The sequence below is a fragment of the Rhineura floridana genome, chromosome 13 (assembly GCF_030035675.1).
Source record: "Rhineura floridana isolate rRhiFlo1 chromosome 13, rRhiFlo1.hap2, whole genome shotgun sequence".
Classification (NCBI taxonomy): Eukaryota; Metazoa; Chordata; class Lepidosauria; order Squamata; family Rhineuridae; genus Rhineura; species Rhineura floridana.
Window position 1 is genome coordinate 12,246,839 of NC_084492.1, and position 22,322 is coordinate 12,269,160.

General features: G+C 44.6%; 1 protein-coding gene across 1 annotated transcript in view; it reads left to right on the forward strand.

The window, feature by feature from the left end:
• The window catches only part of LOC133369005 (polycystin-1-like protein 2), an 89,527-nt gene that overhangs the window by 46,552 nt on the left and 20,653 nt on the right, over window positions 1–22,322 (forward strand). Inside the window, exons 26-31 of the mRNA XM_061593780.1 lie at window positions 71–249; window positions 3,955–4,101; window positions 6,311–6,510; window positions 8,306–8,526; window positions 15,516–15,736; window positions 22,046–22,264. Coding sequence (XP_061449764.1) covers window positions 71–249; window positions 3,955–4,101; window positions 6,311–6,510; window positions 8,306–8,526; window positions 15,516–15,736; window positions 22,046–22,264 — 1,187 coding nt within the window. The remainder of the gene's footprint in view (window positions 1–70; window positions 250–3,954; window positions 4,102–6,310; window positions 6,511–8,305; window positions 8,527–15,515; window positions 15,737–22,045; window positions 22,265–22,322) is intronic.

Consider the following 22,322-nt stretch of genomic DNA (forward strand, 5'->3'; position numbering starts at 1 on the left):
AGCATGAACACTGTGGTCAGGTGTACAGTATAGCAATTGAACTGATCGCTGCATATCCTTGCTATCCCAGGTGACGCTCACTTTGTATGGCCAGGAAGGAGAGAGCGAGCCACACCACCTGGTGGACCCCGATACACCCATCTTTGAGCGAGGAGGCGTGGATGTCTTCCTCCTGTGTACGCTCTTTCCTCTCGGGGAGCTGGGGAGCATCAGACTGTGGCATGACAATTCAGGAGAGAGCCCTTCCTGGTATGCAAGAGGCAAAGAGATGGAGGAGAGCAAGGAGTGTCCTTTAAACCAAGGCTGGGAAGCAGAGTCTGGATGGTGGGCTGGATCCTGAATACCCCCACCTCACCCCCATGGGCCACTGTAACAGGTGCGCAGGGTTGCCCACCTGTCAATCACCTGACAGAAAGCTCTCCCCATTGTCAGCTTTTAAGAGCCAGGTGAAAACATTCCTATTCTCCCAGGCATTTGGGCTTTCAATAATTTTTTATTCAGATTTTCATAAAACATACAAGACAAAATCATAAAACATTCAAAGACAAAAAACAAAATCAAAAATAGTTAAACAAAAAGAAAAAAAGAAAAAAAAAAAACAAAAATAAAAAATAAAGAGTAAAATATTGACTTCCCATTTGTCAAAGATCAAATCAGTTATAAGTCTATAATATATAACAATCCTGTCTCTTAAGTCATATTATAAAATCACTTTCCTCCAGTAGTTATCTTACTTAATCATCAAATCTCATAAACATTACTTTATTCTTTCCACAAAAAGTCAAAGAGAGGTTTCAATTCTTTAAGAAATATATCTATCAATTTTTTTTTCCAGATAAGCATATCGATTAATCCATCTCATTACTAATTATGATAATCTTATTGTCATAACCATAGTCAAAATAAACATTTCAATTAATCCATCACATCAGAATCTGTTAGGTTCAATAATTTCAGTAGCCATTGTTCTATTATCTCTATTAGTTCCATTTTCCATCTTCCATCTTCAGTAGTCTTGTTAAGTCCAGTAATTTCAATATCCAATCTTCCATTATCAGTATTCCATAATAATCTTGCTGTCAAAGCCATAGTCATAAAGTAAGAGTCTGATGGGAATTACCTCTATCCCAAATATTTTCTTGCCATCCATTCTGAATAGGTTGCTGAAATACTGCTGTAAAATCATATCTCTGTTCTTTTTTTCAAAATACACTGGGTCATCTCTTAAAAGTTTTTCCATTGTCACATGGCTGCAGTTAATTCCATAGATTTTCTCTATATTGGGCTCCATCACATCATTCCAGTCCAGAAGATTATCCATGCCATTGATAACTTTATCTCTAGAATCTTCATTCATTTCTTCAGAGATAACATTGAGTTCCAAACAATAGATTTTATTTCTAAAGTCCATAGACTCCAAATCTTGTTCCTGTTCCACGTTGGTTCCAATCTCCGGGATCTCCTCTCTCACAGGGACCCCTATTCCAGTCTCCAGGGTCTCCTCTCTCACAGGGACCCCTGTTCCAATCTCCGGGGTCACCTCTCTCACAGGGACCCCTTCCAGGGTCACCTCTCTCACAGGGACCCTTATATCTTTAATCTCCTGCTTCATTTTACTCAATTCAATTTTCGTTATCTCAATCTCATCCATTATTTTCTGAAACATAGTTATTTCCAGATTTTCAGCCACTTTCTTAATTGCCATTTTAAAAGAAAAATATAGGAAAACCACTTCTTATTTCAGCAACAATTGGGTTAATACTCCAAACTTGGTGACATCACAGTATAAACAGAGCAGACAGCCTTATCTCTCCAATAGTTAAGTAAACAAAATGCAGTTCCCAGGATCGAAACAATTAATGGCAATCGTCAAGAAACAGATTCGTCAAAATAAAATAGACCAAAAAGAGAGTAGTCTCAAAACAGTATAATATTTTTCAAAATAAAAATCTGGAATAGAAATCCCTCTTCTGTGTATATCTTTAGAATGCAAATCCAGGACAGCTTTTTGCAACAAAAACAGAGATAAGCTATTAATTAGTGCGTAGCAGAGAGAAGTTACGGCTCCCCAGTGAGATGTCAAAAACTGATCAATCTGGCAAATCTCTTTTAAACAGCAACAATTTAAGTCAAGTAAAAGAAAAATATAGAAAGAAGGGTGCTTGCCTGTTAGTGCGTTCTCTCTTAGAAGATAAGATGAACGTTCGCTTTAACAGATAGAGCTTGCTGTTGAAAATCCGTCCCACCTTCGTCGGCTGGACCTCGTCCCATAAATTAATGAGATCTGGTCGTCCCAACAAAAATAGGCTTTGAGGTTAATCTCTTCGTTTCTCCCTACCCGGGAGAAGTTTAATCAGTCAAAAAAAAAAGAAAAAACTGACTGATATATCTGAATAAGCTTCTTTTGAGGCAGGAGCCCGTCTCAAAAGCAGGCACAGGCTAAGTCACCCTTCCCGGAAGTCCCCAGGCATTTGGGCTTTAATATAGTTTAATTGTTTTGTCCAGTATAGGTGGCATCCAGTGCTAGTCCTACTCAGAGTAGATCCTTTGAAATAAATGGACATGACTAACTTAGGTCTGTGAATTGCAGTGGGTTATATCCAAGTTCTATTCAGAGTAGACCCACTGAAATTAATGGACCTAAATTCCCAGGCCTTCTCAGTGATGGCTCCTCCTTTGTGCAATACTCTCCCCAGGGAGGCACACCTGGCACCATCACTATCTGTTTTTAGATGCCAGATAAAAACATTTTTATTCATGTAGGCCTTTGGGACTTAATTCTCTGCATATTTTTAGAGGGGTGGGGGTGAGTTGGATTTTGCTTTTTATGCATAGTATTGGGAGTATTTTAGGTTGTTTTTAATGTTTGTCGCTTTGAGTTCTTTTTGAACAAAGCAACTAATTATTGTAATTGTCATTATTTTTAATATATTGTTAATGGGTCTACTCAGAGTAGAACTAACATTGGATACAATTCAATGGGTCTATTCTAAGCATTATTATTTATTAAATTCATATTCTGCCATCCTCCCAGGAGCCCAAGCAAAAACACCTTAAAACACAGATGCAGAATGGGATACAGTCTGTACTTGAAAAGCTTGTTGAAAGAGGAAGGTCTTCAGCAGATGCCAAAAAGATAACAGAGATGGCACCTGCCTAATATTTAACAGTTTAAAAAACAAAATATACATAAATAAAATTACAGTTCTGGGTAGGTTTGCAACCACAAAAAAGTTGTTAGCAGGTATGAAACAACAATACAATGAAGATGACTGCCTAATAATAATAATGATAATAATAATACCTCAAGGATTGCCTCTCCCCATATGAGCCTGCCCAGACCCCACAGTCTTTGTCAGAGGCCCTTTTCCGTGTTCCCAGCCTGAAGGAGGTATGGAGTCTGGCCACATGAGAAAGGGCCTTTTTAGTGGTGGCCTCTCATCTGTGAAATGCTGTCCTCAGGGATGCACCTGGTGCAAGGCTAAGATTTACCCAGGCTTTGGGATTTAAGTTGTCTCCTGTGGTGATGTTCATCTTTTAGTGGGGTGGGTAGGACTCATCCTTCTGAATATGTTACTAGATGAGCATTTTATGTATTCTGTATTGTTCATTGTTTTATTTTTCTCCCCCCAGTTTTAAATTGCTTTTGTGTGTTGTATTTTACTTGTCAAGTCACTTTGGGACTTCTTTTTGTGATTGATAAATGATGAAGATAATGATGATTTTGCTCTGACTTTGTTCTCATATGAGAGGCAAAGTGCTGCTGTTACTTTCTATTAAATGACCATAAAAACTAGATTGGCTATGATGCACAGTTGCATAATCTGCATTAAGAACAATCACACATGGCACAAATACGGCAATGGAGGCTCACGTGCACTTTCAGATGGGTTGTGAGTTGTGAGAACTGTCCCAAATCAGCAGTGTTAATTTCTTTCTGTTGTTTGTTCACAGGTATGTGAACCGTGTGCTGGTTCATGATACCGCCACTGATCAGAAATGGTATTTCCTCTGCAACTCTTGGCTATCCATTGATGTCGGAGATTGTGTCCTAGATAAAGTGTTCCCCAAAGCCACTGAGCAGGATATGAAGCAGTTCAGGTATGTTAGGTTAAATAGAAAGAGAGAGAGGCAAAACATGTTGAGTAGTGTCAGGGCTGGTGCCAGGCATGCCGGGGCCCTTGGGCACCAGCCTTCCCTGGGCCCCAGCACACGCACGCACACACGCATGTTCCACCTACCTACCTTTCTCTTGGTGAGTGCTGCCCGTGCTGTGTACACATGCCTGTCATCAACCAAGATGGTGAGCAAGGCTTCCCTAAGGGGCTGATGCCTCCACTGCCATCTTGGTTGATGGCATGCATGCATGCCATCCCTTCCATGTGGATGTGATGTGTGCAAACTGAAGCATAATCTGCATAAACAGATACTTTTGAGATAAATTGGGTATGATAATAGGGGGGGAAAGCCCTCTGGGAAGTTTGGCTAGACAAGTCCCACTGAAATGAATGGGGGTTGTGCATGACCTGAACGTAAAATATTCAAAGTGCCACCTGTCTGTAGGGCTGTGAACTGCAGCATGGTGCTTATATTTTTATTTAGGTAGATATTCATTCATTCATTCATTATTTGATTTACATCCTACCCTTCCTCCCAGCAGGAGCCCAGGGCGGCAAACAAAAGCACTAAAAACACTTTAAAACATCAAAAACAGACTTTAAAATACATTAAAACAAAACATCTTTAAAAACTTTTTAAAAAAAGCTTTCAAAACATTTTCTTTATTTAAAAAAAAGGTTATAATGAAGTTGGCCATCCCTGCCAATCCCTGGTTGATTCTGTAGAATCTAGGTGGTAATAATAAATAATAATAAATTTTATTTGTTAGTCGCCTATCTGTCCGAATTAACGGACACTCTAGGCGACTTACAGCAAACATAATAAAATACAGTATACAATCAAAAAAGGCACAAGGTAGTCTAAAACATCAATTAATACATTATAAAAACTCATCCACCCCGAGGATTCTGTAGGCCTGCCTGAATAGCCAGGTCTTTAAGGCTCAGCGAAAACCCATCAGGGAGGAGGCATGTCGAAGGTCAAAAGGAAGAGAATTCCAGAGAGTGGGGGCCACAACCGAAAATGCCCTCTCTCTGGTCCGCACCAGCCTAGCTGTTTTGACTGGTGGGACCGAGAGAAGGTCCTGTGTGGCTGAACTTGTTAGGCGGCCTAATTGGTGATGCTGGAGGCGTTCCTTCAGATAAAGTGGCCTGAAACCGTATAGGGTTTTAAAGGTCAAGACCAACACCTTGAATTGGGTCTGGTAAACAACTGGTAACCAGTGCAGATCTCTTAACACTGGGGTGATATGATCCCGGCAGCGACAATGTGTGATCAAACGTGCCGCTGCATTCTGTACCAGTTGCTATTTCCGGACTGTTTTCATGGGTAACCCCACATAGAGCGCATTACAGTAGTCTAAGCGAGAGGAGACCAGGGCATGTATCACTCGTGGGAGCAGATGCACAGGAAGGTAGGGTCGCAGCCTCCGTATCAGATGCAATTGATACCAAGCTGCCCGGCTCACTGCCGAAACCTGAGCCTCCATGGACAGCTGGGAGTCAAGAATGACCCCTAGGCTGCGGACCTGGTCCTTCAGCGGTAATCTCACCCCATTCAGCACCAAGTCGATATCTCCCAGCCTTCTTTTGTCACCCACGAGCCACACCTCGGTCTTGTCAGGGTTCAGCTTCAGTCTGTTCTCGCCCATCCATCCACTTACGGCCTCCAGACACTTGGACATGGTGTTCACAGCCAACTCTGGTGAGGACTTAAATGAGAGATAGAGCTGAGTGTCATCCGCATACTGGTGACACTGCAGCCCAAAACTCCTGATGATGGCACCCAGCGGCTTCACATAGATGTTGAATTGCATGGGGGAGAGAATAGAACCCTGTGGCACTCCACAATTAAGAGGCCAAGGGTCTGAAACCTCATCTCCCAATGCCACCCGTTGGTACCTGCCTGAGAGATAGGAACGGAACCACTGTAAAACAGTGCCTCCTATTCCCAAACTCTTCAGGCGGTTTAGCAGGATACCGTGGTCAACGGTATTGAAAGCCGCTGAGAGATCCAGGAGGATGAGGAAGGTATGTTCTCCCCTATCTAACGCCCTCCTCATATCATCCACCAGAGCGACCAAGGCTGTTTCAGTTCCATGCCCAGTCCTGAAGCCCGATTGGAATGTTGTTTCTTTTAAAATGCTACTCCTGGTCCTGTCCAATCTGACATCTTGTTTGCTCCTCTCCAGCAACCTGTTTTTTATGAAGACCTCCAAGGGTTTCCGCGATGGGCATATCTGGTATTCCATTTTCAACCGTTCACCACGGAGCTCCTTCACGCGAGCCCAGAGGGTATCTTGCTGCTTCTCGCTACTTCTGTGCACCATGCTGACCAGCATCATGTTCTGGGGAGTGCCCAAGGATCCAGCTGACCAGAAAATGGATTTAGGTAACTCCATGCCATCTGCACTGCTTGCTTGGGAAATGAGGAACCGTGGTGAAGGAACACAGCATAGAGACAACTGTAGTTAAGTGGTATATAAATTGTCTAAATCAGGAGTGGGCAACCCTTCTGGCCCCAACTTCCGGGCCAACTATGACAGGTGGGTGGGGCAACCCACCTGTCAATCACATGGTGTTATTATGACATGGCTGACAGGTGGTTGTCACATTCACCTGTCAAAAATCCCTCATGCTGGGTTCCCAAACTTGGGAACTACAGTGTAAGAGGCATTGCCAGCCCTGTGCTCTGCCAGCCTCCCTGGCTGTTCCTTTCCACCTCCGATATCAGAAGTGAAAAGACGCCACATGGGGTGGCCTCAAAGAGCCATTGAATGGAAACCACTTCCCCCTCCTTGAGCAAGGCACCCTCTTCCTGAACATTGGGAGCACACCTTGCTCTAGCAAAGGAACAATCAAGAGTCCACTTTATGCTCCTAGTTCTTCTTTTGAAGCCCCGCCCTTATCTGCCCCACACCTGATGTCATGTATGATGTCGGGTGTAGGGTGGGTGGGCATGGCTTCCCCACAATGGCCTCACAAGCCAAATGAAGCATGTGGCAGGCCAAGTTTGGGCTGGAGACCAGAGGTTCCACATCCCTGGTCTAAATAAAAATAGATAAATAGCCTGATGATTGAGAGGGAATTCTATAGGTCCGATGGGTTCCCCCTGCTTTGGGGTTGGCATCGCTACTAAGTAACTTTAAGTAGATCATTATTTTGTTAGTTTCTTCAGAATTCTGGGAATAACCACATTGACCTACTTTACAGAGCCGTTTTAAGGATTTCGGAGACTGCCTGTGTGAAGTGCTTTGAGTGTGTGAAGCCTGCTGTATAAATGCTTCGAGGAACGCTCTCCAACATGTATCTGGGATTATGTGGTTTAGCCTCCAAATCATAGGGCATGGCTTCCTCAGGCTGGAGTGCTGGCATCCCAAATAATAATAATAATAATAATAATAATAATAATAATAATATCCCACCTCTCCTCCTAGAAGTTCATCCCACACTTCAATTTACTGTGAATTTGCTTTCCCTGTTCCTCAAATAAACATTCTGCCTGTTGTTAGGTAATAGTGAAACCTACACTTAAAACGTTTGATGCATACACTCATACAGTGCTTTCGCAGAATAAGACTATAGCTAGGGATGGATGAATCTGTCTATTTCAGTTTGTCTCAGTCTCATTTTTCCAGTCTTAAATTTAACTCACAAGATCTGAACAGGGTGGTTCACGGCAGATGCTTTTGGAGGTCACTGATTCATAGGGTCGCCATAAGTCGTAGTCGACTTGGAGGCACATAACAACAACAAAAAAATTCAGTTCTTCACATTTCTGCAGGAATTTGTGGGGTTTTCTTTTTTATAAATAAAATCCTTGTGTAAATTAAACAGCATTTCAGGGCAAATTTCTCCCAATGAACACGTTTTTTGCATGCAGTTCTGAATAATATACACATTTTTGTAAATAATTTGCCCTAAAATTAAACATTTTTGTATTTGTTTTCATGAATTTATGCATTTTATATGTACTTTTCCTTAACGTATACATTTTTGTACACATGGTTTGTTTGGAGAACTGCACTGCAAAATTCGAGAAGTGTGAATTTTGAAGAATAGGCGTGTTTTGGTTTGGGTATTGGTTCTAGAAGTACAAATTAGGCAGTTTCTCATCAAAATGCGAACAAAATCAGATGTCTCCCCAACTCTAACTGTAACTCCTCTTTTCCACCTGACCTTGCCAGGTAAGATAGAGTTCACATGGCAGGAGGTGATGATCGGATTTGAGAGCTCTCTTCTCATGTTCCCCATCAACCTGCTCATCGTCCAGATCTTCAGGAACATCCGATCTCAGCCTAAGAAAGCAAAGAAACCGGGGAAAAGTGGGCGAGTGTCTCCTGATTTACCTGTCGCTCCTCATCAGGCTCCTCAGAATGTGTCACTCACTCCAGAGGCTGTGATCAAGGCAAGTCAAGTGAACACACAAAGCAGTCATATACTTTGCCTGACCATCACTCAGTGGCGGTAGAGCACATGCTTTGCATGCAGAAGGTCCCAGGTTCAGTCTCCGGAGACTCCATGTAGGGCTGGGAGAGACTCCTGCCTGAAACCCTGGAGAGCTGCTGCCAGTCAGTGTCAAGAATACCAAGTTAGATGGAAAAATAGTCTGACTCAGTATAAGGCAGCTTCCTATGTTAAGACCCTAGAGGGTCACTGCCAGTCAGAAAAGGCAACACTAAGCTACATAAACAAAATAGTCTGGCCTGACCTATGTATCGGTTGCATCAGTGTGCCTGCTAGAGATGTGCCAGATTTCCACCCAATTCAGGTTTGGTATCCAATTTCCAATTAATTTGCTTATGCTTTATTGTTGTGGATCAGATTTTTATGCAGGGATTTTCTGCGGCTATTTTCAAAAACGTTTTAAAAAAACAACTCTCCAAAATATTGATAGTAAGAATGATAATTTTATTGCTATTTCCTTTCAAAATATTGATATTTCCTTTAAAAGTATCACAATATTTTTTTGTGGGGAAAAAATGGATTGGTAAGAGCAGCAGCTACCAGACAAAGAATGAACTCAAATCAATACTGGCCTGTTGGGTCAATGGAATCCTTTCAAACCAGCACCGCCCAATGGATCCCATCCCCCACCACCTTGCTCCCTCTTCCAGGTAAGCTGTAATGACACTGCTGCTGGGAGGTGAGGTGCAGGGCAGTGTCCTCCTTATCAGCTCCTAATGCCTTCTGGACTAGTCCTCCTGTAACTTCTGGACTAGTCCTCCTGTGACTGCCATTGTCTCTTCAGAGTCTCAAGCAAACCTGGCAACTAGAGTTGCTGGGGATGGACATTTTGTTTTGCCAGAATCTTGCTTTGATTGATCATAAAACCAGCAACTTTCTAAGGCTCCAGCTTGTCTGGTAGTTTGATATTAAAAGTTAGGATTCTCTTGATTCTAGTTGTTGCATAATCACACAGGGCGTAGGCATTTTGCTGCCTGAGGTGGAAGTAAAATCAGAACAGAGTGATTTTCTGTTCCTTCTCCTTAACTACTCAAATGTTTCCTGCACTTCAGTGGGGTCCAAAATCTTCAGCCATGGCATTCTCTTTGCTCTATTTCTTCCTATTTTCCCTCAGTTCATGCCCTTGGGTGGGTGCATCATCTCCCCCCTCCCAGTTTCCATCTGATGGGACTGCTATAGCAGGGGTAGGGAACTTTTTCAGCCCACGGGCCACATTCCTCTCTGGGCAACTTTCCGGGCATGCCATGCCAGTGGGGTGCGGGGTCAGAAAGTGGGTGGAGCAATTTTATGTTTGCAAAGTAATCTGGTTTCCGCATACACCCCTCTTTATCCTCCATTCAGGCAAGCAAAAGACATTGTCAGAGTTTAAGGACAAAAACACTTGTGGAAGGCACCCAAGCAGGCCTGAGGGGCATGGCTTGAGGAAAGGGGTGTGGCTGGGGACAGTCCTGAGGGCCCTGGGCCTGAAGATCCCCACCCTGTGAGCATAACTCGCAGAACGAGCTTCAATAGTTTTTACAAACTGGTGAGGATCCTAGAAGCATTAGCATTGTCCACCACAGCCTGTCGTTGTTGTTGAAGTTTGTTCCCCTTCCCTAACTTCTCATTAAAACACACTTCCCCCTAATCTTTAGTTACGTGACTGTATGTACAGTGATGCGGTTAGAGAACAGCATGCGGCCACTTTACTTGAGGGACGTGTCTGCTCCAGGGCTTCAATCTACGAAACATAGCAGTCTTTCGAGTACCATATAACATCTGCTCCACATCTGTGAGGAGTCACGCTTTCAGTGTGGCAGGACCTGTGCTCTGGAACTCCTTGCCTATTAACATGAGGAAGACATCCTCGCTGTGTTGTTTCAAATGCTTGCTAAAAACTGTTTTGTTTCAACCAGCCTATCTGGACATGTAACGCATACTTGTTTCTGAATTTTGCATGTTAAGAATTGTGTTAAATTGTTGTATGTGTACCGTTTAGGGATTATATAGGTCACTGCTTTATACCGAGTCAGACCACTTATCCATCTTGCTCAGCATCATCTACACTTGCTGGCAGCAGCTCTGCAGGGTTCAGACAGGAGTCTCTCCCAATCCTGCTTGGAGATGCCAGCTACTGACCCTTCTACATGTAAAGCAGGTGCTCTATATCACTGGGCTCCTCCAGATAACTTGTTGATTGAGCATTCATCTTGATTTGTTTCCAGGGAAATTATACAACAATGAGCATTCCTCCTGAATTCCTCCTGATTTACTTGCTGATTTACTTGTTTCCTAGCCCAGGGAGTGAAGTTGGGACCTGGTGCATGTAAAGCAGATTTGGCTCCGATCCTCCCCTGCAGGGTGGTGGACAGATTAAGATGGTCCGCCCACGGAGGCTAATGGAATCCACTGGATTCCTAAATGCCCTGGGGGAGTTCCCAGTAGATAGAGGAGATGGCCCTATTGAAGCCCTTGTCAAGCTGTGGAACAGCGAGGCATGTCGGGCTCTTGACATGGTTGCCCCTGAGCACCCTCTTTGGCATTGTGGAGCCCGGTTTGTATCTTGGTACATAAGTGAGTTAAGGGCAATGAAACAGGCTGGATGACGGCTAGAGCGCAAGTGGTGAACGACGTGCTATGAAGCTGATCGGGCACGAGTAAAACGTCATAACCGTGCCTACTGTGCGGCGGTGAGGGCAGTGAAGAAGTCCCATTTCTCTGTCACCATTGCATCCTTAAGTAGCCGTCCAGTGGAGCTTTTCCATATTAGACCCTTAGGAGGCCTACTGTGAATTGTTTGCAAGGCACTTTGAGGGAAAAGTTGCTCACCTCCGTAGCAATCTTGATGCCCCATCCACATCTGCTGTAGTCCCCAGTGAGGTGTCAGTGCAACATCTGCTGCAACTTCAGTTTCAGTTGATGCGGCCTAATGACGTAGACAAGGTGCTTGCGATGATGTGGCCAGCAGCGTGTCCTCTCGACCCTTGCCCTTCTTGGCTTATTAAAGCTTGCTGAGGGGGTTTGACCTAGTGGATCCAGGGTGTGGTCAACGCACTGTTGCAGGAGAGAGTGGTTCCAGCCACCTGAAGAAGGCTGTGATCCGACTGCTCCTGAAATAGCCCACCTTGGACACATTGTTTTGCAACAATTACCGACTGGAGGCAAATACCCCCTTCTTAGGGAAGGTGATAGAGAAGGTTGTGGCACAGCAATTGCAAGTATTCTTGGATGAAACAGATTATCTTGATCCATACCAGTCCGGGTTCAGGCCTGGTTATGGGACTGAATCGACCTTGGTCTCCCTGATGGATGACCTTTATTGGGAGAAGGACAGGGGGAGTGTGATTCTGCTACTCTTAACTCGATCTCTCAGTGGCTTTTGAAATCATTGACCATGGTAACCTTCTTGGCTGAGTTGGTGAGATGGGTATCAGATCACTGTTTTACAGTGATTTTGATCCTATCTCTAAGGTTGTTTTCAGATAATAGTATTGGGTGATTGTCTTTCGGCCCCGTGGCAGTTGTGCTGTGGGGTGCCGCAGGGTACCATCTTGTCCCCCATGCTGTTTAACATCTATATGAAGCCCTTGGGAGCGGTCATCAGGAGATTTGGGCTAAGGTGTCAGCAGTACACTGATGATACTCAGCTCTATTTCTCTGTAACATCTGAATTGGGAGAGGCCGTGTAAGCCCTAGACCACTGCCTGGACTCAGCAGTGAGTTGGACGAGGGCCAATAAAATGAGTTTGGAGGCGCTATGGGTTGGTGGTTCCCCGAGTTCGGATAATTGGTCAGTTGCCTGCTTTGGATGGGGTCATACTCCCTCTGAAACAGCAGGTCCATAGTTTGGGGTGCTCCTGGATCCATCTTTGTCGCTAGAGGCCCAGGTGACTTCAGTGGCTAGGAGTGCCTTTTACCAGCTTTGGCTGGTATGACAGCTGAGGCCATTTCTGGACCAGGATAGTCTGTCCACTGTTGTCCATGTGCTGACAACCTTCAGGCTGGATTACTGTAATGCACTCTATGTGAGGCTACCCTCACATAGACATGGTTAGTCCGGAAGCTGCAGATGGTGCAAAATGCAGTGGCGAGACTGCTCACTAGGGCAGGGTATCGCCAACATGTCACTCTGCTGCTGAAAGAATTGCACTGGCTGCCCATTTGCTACCAGGCCAAGTTCAAGGTTCTAGTTTTGGTGTAAAAAGCCCTATACAGCTTGGGACCAGGATACCTGAAAGATTATCTTATCCCTTATATACCCAGTCGATCACTGTGCTCCGCAGATGAGGGCCTTCTGCAGATACCATCTTATCAGGAGGTCAATTCCGCACAACATAGGAAATGGACCTTCAGTGTGGCGGCACCTACCCTGTGGAATTCCCTCCCCTGAAATATTAGACAGGCACCACCTCTGTTATCTTTACGTTATCTATTGAAGACCTTCCTCTTTCAACAAGCCTTTTAAGTAGAGTCCTCATCCCAGTCTGCATCTCTGTTGGATTTGCTTTTTAATAGTGTTGCGCGCCACCCCAATCTCCAAGCAGTGAGAGATCTCCAGGGGTCCATGTGCTTACCTAGGGTTTGGTTTCCTTGGAAAGAAGGTCAGTGGAGACTGTGGTGTCTTTATGAAATATGGTTTATTTATTTACACACATTCCAACCTGAGCTTAAGATGGAGAGGTTCAAAGCATCAGCAGTCCAACAGATCTTTCATCTTTCATCAGGCTTACAGGAGGCACCCGAAAGCCATGGTGCAGAGAGCCAGCTTCTCTGCCTACCTCTAGGTCCTAGCCTTTCCTCAGACTCAACTAAAAAGCACAAGCCTCTCCTTGGCCTGAGGAGGGGGGGGGCTCTCCTGAAGAGTTTCAATAACAATAGGATCTCCCTGGCTCATTCGCCAGTTAATGGGCACTTGATAGACTCATTCACCCACCTGGCCACTCTATTAGATTGACAAAAGGGGACTCATCTGACCAGTGGAGTGGGTTTCTCATCCCCAGGGGCAGGGTTCCAAATCAGAGGCTGGAAGGGGACTCATAGAAATCATCCATCTCAATCCCAAACCCATAACAATATGTTTTTAAACCTTATTTTTTTAAAAAAATACATGTTTTAAACCTTTTTTAAAAGATGTTTTAAAGCTTTTTTCAAAAAACATTTTAAAGCTTTTTTCAAAAAATATTTTAAAGATGTTTTAATATATTTTAAACTCTGTTTTTATGATGTTTTAAAGTGTTTTTAGTGCTTTTGTTTGCTGCCCTGGGCTCCTACTGGGAGGAAGGGTGGGATATAAATCAAATAATAAAAATTTAGACTCCAGACATCATGATCTTGTCCAACCTACACCACTTCCTAAGATGGTAATGAATATTTCTCTACTTTAAAATCTGGTAAACTGCTGCATTTTTGAACTGCGCTCCTCACTTGCTGAGTGGGGCCCTGGATTTCTGCCCGAGTGTCTTATCCTGAAAACACCCTTCCATCCATATAATCAAGGACACAATATTTGAGCAGCATAGGCTAGGGATAGGTGAGAATTCATTTGAATTAGGATTTAGCACCACATTTTTCAACGGTCCACATATTCTCCATCTTTGCGGAGAGATCCATTTTTTTCTGAACTTCAGTTGCTTTCTCCTGACACCAGATTTCTCCCTTTAAGTATTCCCTCAAATATATTGTTCTTTTATTGGCTTTATTCACAGCACAGCAGTACATCTCTGTGTGTGTGTCTTGCTGTCCCTCTGTCTTTCTCTGTCTCTCTCTGTACCTCTCCCTCCCCTTGAATAATCCAAGCTCCAAGCATGGAGGAAGAAAGCCAAGCCTATAATAGTGGAGGACGAGGAGGATGCAATAGTCACTTTCCTTGCAAAATATAGCTACTTCCTTTCAAAATACTGTTTTTCCCCAAAATGTCAATAATTCCTTTCAAAATAATTATATTTTATTTCAAAATAATGATATTGATATTGATATTTTTTGGAGGAAGAAAACTGGACCGGTAAAAGCAATGGATAGTGGACAAAGAATGAACTCAATTCGATCCTGCCTGTTAGGTCGATGGAATGATTTCAAAGTGGCACTGGCCAACGGATCCCATCCCTAGCATAGGCTCAATGTACATTATGAGAATACTACGTAGTTGCTCTCTTCTCCCAACATTTTCTTTCCTTGTGAGACAAATACGACTTCATTCAAGAGCCTTGTCCTCTTTTTTTCCACAATGCTATATAGCAACGGTTCCCAAACTTTTCTTCCCCATGGACCACTTGAAAATTGCTGAGGGGCCCAGTGGACCACTTTATGATCTTTTTCTGCCTCTTGCAGCACTTGCAAAGCACTGTGTTAGATGTTGTATGATTTTAATTGTATTTTAATTGCTTCATTTATTTCTTAGATATTATATTTTATTGCATTCCATAGAATTCATATTATAATGCAATGTAAGAAATAAAAGCAATTAAAATACAATTAAAAATCAATATGAATGTTTACTGTGATGGATGTGCTATCTCCTGTCTTGAACCACAAACCCACAGACATGCCGCGAACCACCTGAATGAAGCTCCACGGACCACAGTTTAGGAACCCCGATATATAGGAAGGTAGGAAGCTGCTTTAGGCAGATTCAGACCCTTGGTCCATCTAACTCAATATTTCCTACACTGACTGGCAGCAGCTCTCCAAGATTTTAGACGGGATATTCCCAGGCCTACCTAGATATGTTGGGGTTTAAACCTGGGACTTTCTGCGTGCAAAGCAAATATTCTACAATTGAGCTATCATTCTGTTCATGTTACTTTGGGTGGAAATGGTTTCTTAGGGTTTCTATGTTGAATCAAAGTAGGAAAAGCTTGCCTGTTCTCTGTGTGAAGCTAACACAGATTACATTTTCATAATTTCAGCAAATTGTTTCTTTCACCGTCGCCATAATTTTTTGATTTGATCCAGGATATCCGGCGAATTGCCAACTCCCTGTTCAAAACCCTCAAGGCTCCCCTGCCTTCCCCAGGACCCGATTTTGGCAGATCGACCGACATCAACAAGCTCTTGGCCTTGGTTGAGGATGTTATCTGCCAGCAGAACAGGATCGGACAAGAATTTTACACCGAGAGCAAGAAGAAAGACGACCCAATTATCATCACTCTTGGCTTGGTGGATTTACAAGGTAAGTGACAAGCTGGCAATTTCAGGAGTCAGGGATGCAAAGGTGATAGCGGCTCCCAAGGACAGAGAACAGTCTGGCAGGCATGCAGTCCTAACGGCTGATCATTTCATTCTCTGAGACTGCACTGCCTGTGCACTGCCTGTGGCGAAGGCAAGATGACACCCCCTCCCCATTTCATACATAGAAGCTGACTGGACTGGCAGCTGAATCTTATTTCAATGCTGGCAGCTGGAGGGTTTAGGGGAACCAGGACAGGCCACGTGGCATACATAGAACTGTCCTCCAACAGAGAGGAACAGTCAGGGAACTGCTGCTGCCTGAGGCAGTCGCCTCACTCTGCCTAATAGCAGGGCCAGGCCTTCAGTTTGCTTATTTATTTATTAGGTTTATATCCCACCCTTCCTCCTAAAGGAGCCCAGGGTGGCAAACACATCAATAATAAAACAATTAAACCATCTAAAACTAATTCCAACCTAGTTGCAGGCTGGGATAAGGTCTCTGCTTAAAGGCTTGTTGAAAGAGGAAGGTCTTCAGTAGGCACCGAAAAGGTAACAGAGATGGTGCCTGTCTAATTTTTAAGGGGAGGGAATTCCAAAGGGTCGGTGCCATAACACTAAAGGTCCGCTTCCTATGTTGTGTGGAATGGACCTCCTGATAAGATGGCATCTGCAGGAGGCCCTCACTTGCAGACCGCCGTGATTGATTGATTATATAAGAGGTAAATAGGGTTGCCAGGTCTCCGGTTTTTGGCCGGAGTTTCAGGGGAAAAGGGGCCGTCTCCGGCCTCCGGCAATACTTTGCTTAAACTGGATGATCTCCAGCTTTTCATTGGCTGCCTTCCCGCCCTTTGTCATTGAGGCAGGGAGAGCTGGTGCCGCTGGGGCCGGGCTCTGTCTTCCCAGGCAGCAGCCTGTCTTGGACAGGGGCGGGCGGGAGCGGCAACGAGGGGCTGGCCCTGGGCGCGCGAGGCGGGCGCTGCTTAAAAGGCCAGTCGGGTGAGTGCGGCGCTGTCATTCTCCCTCCTGCTGTGGGCGCCGCTGGGCGGGAGTGGCCGCGATGGAGCTCGGCAGTGGCGGCAGCGGCGGCCAGGGAGCGCATTGCGGCCGCTGCCGCCCAGCGGCGCCCACAGCACGAGGGGTGAAGCGGCCGGGCGTCCTCGGGGCTAAGAAGGAGCTGGCCCCGTCCGGCGTCCACTGCTGCTGTGGGTAGCAGGCTGGAGAGAGAGAGAGAAAGAGAGAGAGGCTGGAGAAAGAGAGAGATGCTGGAGAAAGAGAGATAAAGAGAGAGAGGCTGGAGAAAGAGAGAGATGCTGGAGAGAGAGAGAGATGCTGGAGAAAGAGAGAGATGCTGGAGAGAGAGAAAGAGAGAGATGCTGGAGAAAGAGAGAGATGCTGGAGAAAGAGAGAGATGCTGGAGAAAGAGAGAGATGCTGGAGAAAGAGAGAGATGCTGGAGAAAGAGAGAGATGCTGGAGAAAGAGAGAGATGCTGGAGAAAGAGAGAGATGCTGGAGAAAGAGAGAGATGCTGGAGAAAGAGAGCGATGCTGGAGAGAGAGAGAGAGAGAGAGAGAGAGAGAGAGAAAGAGAGCGATGCTGGAGAAAGAGAGCGATGCTGGAGAAAGAGAGAGATGCTGGAGAAAGAGAGAGATGCTGAGAGAGAGAGAGAGAGAGACAGATGCTGGAGAGAGAGAGAGAGAGAGAAAGAGAGAGATGCTGGAGAAAGAGAGAGAGAGAGAAAGAGAGCGATGCTGGAGAAAGAGAGCGATGCTGGAGAAAGAGAGCGATGCTGGAGAAAGAGAGCGATGCTGGAGAAAGAGAGAGATGCTGGAGAAAGAGAGAGATGCTGAGAGAGAGAGAGAAAGAGACAGATGCTGGAGAAAGAGAGAGAGAAAGAGAACGATGCTGGAGAAAGAGAGAGAAAGAGAGAGAGAGAAAGAGAGAGATGCTGGAGAGAGAGAGAGATGCTGGAGAAAGAGAGAGATGCTGGAGAGAGAGAGAGATGCTGGAGAAAGAGAGAGATGCTGGAGAAAGAGAGAGATGCTGGAGAAAGAGAGAGATGCTGAGAGAGAGAGAGATGCTGGAGAGAGAGAGAGAGAGAGAGAAAGAGAGCGATGCTGGAGAAAGAGAGAGATGCTGGAGAGAGAGAAAGAGAGAGAGGCTGGAGAGAGAAAGAGAGAGTTTGGCCCTAATCCTCAGTTTCTTACTATTTCCTCTGGATAATTGCACTGCTGGAAACGGACAGAATCATCATGTAATTGTCTTTTCTTGACAGGATGTGGGAGTGAGATTGAAATGACAACAAATAGGAATGTGTGCCATTGTTCCATTTTTCTGCACATTTCCCATCTCCCCAAAGCAGCCTTCCCCAACCTGGTGCCTTCCAGATATCTTTGGGCATACAGCTGCCACCAGCTAACATCTGGAGGGCCCCAAGCTGGGGAAGTCTGCCCTAAATTGTCAGCTGCTTCAGGTCTATCAGATCTAAGCATATGGTCACCCTGTTGTAGGAAAGTTCCCAATAAACTGACTCGTGTTGTCTCATTAAGTCTCTAATGTGGCAATTTAAGCGAACAGACCTGATCTTGTTCTGGGTTTTGGACTTCCAGCAGGGGCTTAGACTAGAAGGACTAAAAGGCCCCTTCTAGCTCTGTGATTCTATGCTACATGTAAGTGTGTGTGTGTGTGTGTGTGTGTGTGTGTGTGTGTGTGTGTTACACACAAACGCACAGGCACACACACAAGCATACTTTTTTTCTTTGATCAATTTTGCTTAGAAAAAAAGTGTCTTGTTCTTGTCAGTTGACTTCCTTTTTTATTCTTTGTATGTACTTAAACAAGCTGATCTGTTTTAAAAGAAAAGCTTGGTGGTGTTTGTGAGAGCCCACGAAAGAGCAATTTCAGGTAACTGCCACAGCCAAATGGTTAAGAATTGGCCTTATGACATAATGTGTACTGGCTGGTCTCTACAGAATTCCAAACACCATTTCAGACTTAAGGCTGCCATCTATTATCCCAAAGGCAGCCAAAGTAGCATCCTCCAGATATTGTACTAAAACTCCCATGAGCCCTATCCTGCTTGGCCAGCAATCACAATAAAGTCCAAAAACTTGACTGCATCTGTTTAATTATATGCATGGAAATGGAAATGGACTGCCTTCAAGTCGATTCCGACTTATGGCTACCCTATGAATAGGGATTTCATGGTAAGCGGTATTCAGAGGCGGTTTACCATCTAAGGCTAGTACTCCCCACCTGGCTAGGGCCTGCTCAGCTTGCCACAGCTGCACAAGCCAGTCCCTTCCTTGTCCGCAACTGCCAGCTGGGGGAAACGGCTCCTTGCGACTATGCACCTTGCCCACAGGTGGCAGGGCACATAATCCCTGAGCCACTCACTGTGGGGGTGATCTTTAGCTGGCCCTTGACATCCAGGAGACACGAGTGGGGATTTGAACTCATAGACTCTGGACTCCCAGCCAGGCTCTCCTCCCCACTGTGCTATACCATCTGTTGCATGAGCATACAGTTAACATACAACTGACTTCATAGCACCATGCAGATAACAACTGGCTCACTCTGCATTAGCATAGCTGCTGCAAGCACTCTTAGTTCATTTTTACAAGATAGTTCAACATGCTATCTTGTTCATTAAAAAAATGCATTCATTCCTGACTTTACCTCTTACCACTTCTCCAGGCTGTAAAAAATAAAATAAAACACCTTCCACTTTCCTTTTTTGTATCTTTAATTCAGTTGTTGTTGTTAATGTGCCTTCAAGTCAATTTCAACTTATGGTGACCCTATGAATCAGCGACCCCAATAGCATCTGTCATAAACCACCCTGTTCAGATCTTGCAAGTTCAGGTCTGTAGCTTCCTTTATGGAATCAATCCATCTCTTGTTTGGTCTTTCTCTTTTTCTACTCCCTTCTGTTTTCCCCAGTATTATTGTCTTTTCTAATGAATCATGTCTTCTCATTATGTGTCCAAAGTATATGTGTCCAAAGTCAGAGGAAGGCAATGGTAAACCACCTCTGAATACCTCTTACCATGAAAACCCTATTCATAGGGTCACCAAAAGTTGGGATCGACTTGAAGGCATTCCATTTCCATTTTCCATCCATACTCCCTAAGATGGTGAGAAGGAATGACCTTGTCACTTCAGCTGGACCTCTTTTAGGTAAGATTTCTATTTTAATTTCCAATCAGAAATTTTTTTTTGAATGGTATGCTGCACGCAAGCGTGGTTGATACAATGTATCATGCTTCATGACGTCACTAGGGCCCGCCCCGTGACGTCACTAGGGCCCGCCCCGTGACGTCACTAGGGCCCGCCCCGTGACGTCACTAGGGCCCGCCCCGTGACGTCACTAGGGCCCGCCCTGTGACGTCACTAGGGCCCGCCCTGTGACATCACTAGGGCCCGCCCCGTGACGTCACTAGGGCCCGCCCCATGACGTCACTAGGGCCCGCCCCATGACGTCACTAGGGCCCGCCCCCATTTTCTCAGGTTTTTGGATGGTTCCGACCTGGCAACCCTAGGTAAGAAGGTCTTTCAGGTATATAGTTCACACAATGCTCTGAACTGCGCTTTAGGCAGGAATCTCCCTGTCATTAACTGAATGCAATGTACACTTTCAAAATGCTGTATTTTGGAAGAAGAGCATGCAGGAATAATGGGGAGAAGAAAATGTTGCCCGTTGAAAGAATTCTCTAGTAGTAGAGGTTATTTGGAAGTAGGTCACTCCTCCCACTTGCTTTGGAGGCGGGGCTATGCAAATGAATTCATGGTTTGTTCCCTTCAGTGGGAAAAGACTGTCCCAGTTCCAGACCTGCCTGCTTCAAAACAATAAGGCTTCTGCAGAACTCTAGCTCTGTTAAACTATTGTTGTCATACTTACAATGTATTATTATTATTATCATCAATAATAATAGTAAAATAATGTTCTCATTTATTTCTTCAGACTGTTAATGCCCATTACTTAAGACTCTGAGCCCTTTTGGGCCAGGGATAGACATGATTTTGAATTATTGTGAGTGGCTCTCAGCTCCTGGGGTGTGGTGTGTCATAAACAAGCAAACAACACAATCTTTTTGTTGGCCTTTTAGAACAGTTATTTACAGTGTGGCATGGGCATTTTTATTTCTCACTCCTTTTATCCCCCAAATGGCTTGATTTCTGTAGATTCTAACTTTAAGAATTGGTGCCTGAGTTTCCTTGTTTTCCTCTTCCCGCTGCATCCTTTTCCTCTTGTGTCCTGTCTACTACATAGAATGCTTGTGGGCAGGAATATCCTTTTTTTAAAAAAAATCTGTAGAGCTTTACAAAATAGTAGTAGTAGTAGTGGTTATTGTTGTTATTATTATTATTATTATTTATTCAAAGTGCTGGTTTTGACCTAAAAAGCCTTACACATCAGGACGCCAATACCTCATGGACCGCTTATCCTTATATGAACCCGGACCCTGCGCTTGGCATTGGAGGTCCTTCTTCATGTGCCCCTTCCAAAGGAGGTGTGGAGACTGGCAACACGAGAACGAGTTTGTGGAACACTTTCCCCAGGGAGGTGCACCTGGCACCATCGTTATCCATCTTTAGGCACCGGGCAAAAACATTTATCTTCTCCCAGGCATTTGGTTATTAATTTTGGAAGGCTTTGGAGGGCTTCTGTTGTATAGCCTTCCTAAGAAGGGTTGCGCCACCCCCTTATATACTATTTTTAAAAACGTTTATATTAATCTTTTAATTTTTATTAACTGCAAGTCGCTTTGTGTGCACGTATTTGTGTAGAAAAGCGACTAACAAAGTTAATAAATAATAATAAAAATAGAAGATCTGCAACAAAACCTGCTACTTATTAGGTTGCCAGCCATGCCCTTCTCCAGGATACTCCATTCCATTCTTTCCCCCTCCCCTCAGATTTCCAGTTTTCTTTTCCAACTGACTGTCAATATTCTGTGGCTACTAAGCATTATATTTCCCCCCACTTCTTTCCCCCACCTTCTTCCAAAAAAGATGTTTTGTATTGCTGAAAACTTCAGGGTTCCCTGGCACATACTGATGCAGCCCTTTTGTTTCTCATTGGCCCCATTTTGTCTCCAATCTGTCGGCACTCGCCACCTGAGTTTGCTATTAAAAGGAATCATCATCACCATCATCATCCCAGCCATGCCTACTCAGAAGAAGATCCCATCAAGGTCAATGGGGCTTACTTCTGGATAAGCATGTGTAGGATTGTAGTTAAATAAATAAATGTGTCCCTGTAACTTCCAAGTAAACATGTTTTAATTTTCTTTTTCCTCTGGAGAGAAAACAAGGACCCCAACTCCAGAGAAAGGAGTGGGCGAAAGGCTGAAGCATCGAGACTACAACCGTTGCCTCCACATGCAGCTGCAGCATGTGGAGATGGAAATGGAACTGCTGGGGCCTCATAGATTCCAGAACCCACAAAGCTACTCTCAGGCTGTAAGGCAGGTTCGGCACATGAAAGTCTTCCTGGAAAGCCAGCTGTGCTCTGCAACACCCATCAGCGAGAGGTAAAATAATATATTTGGGGAAGGCCAGCTTTGGTGCTATCTCTGCATATAACTTCCA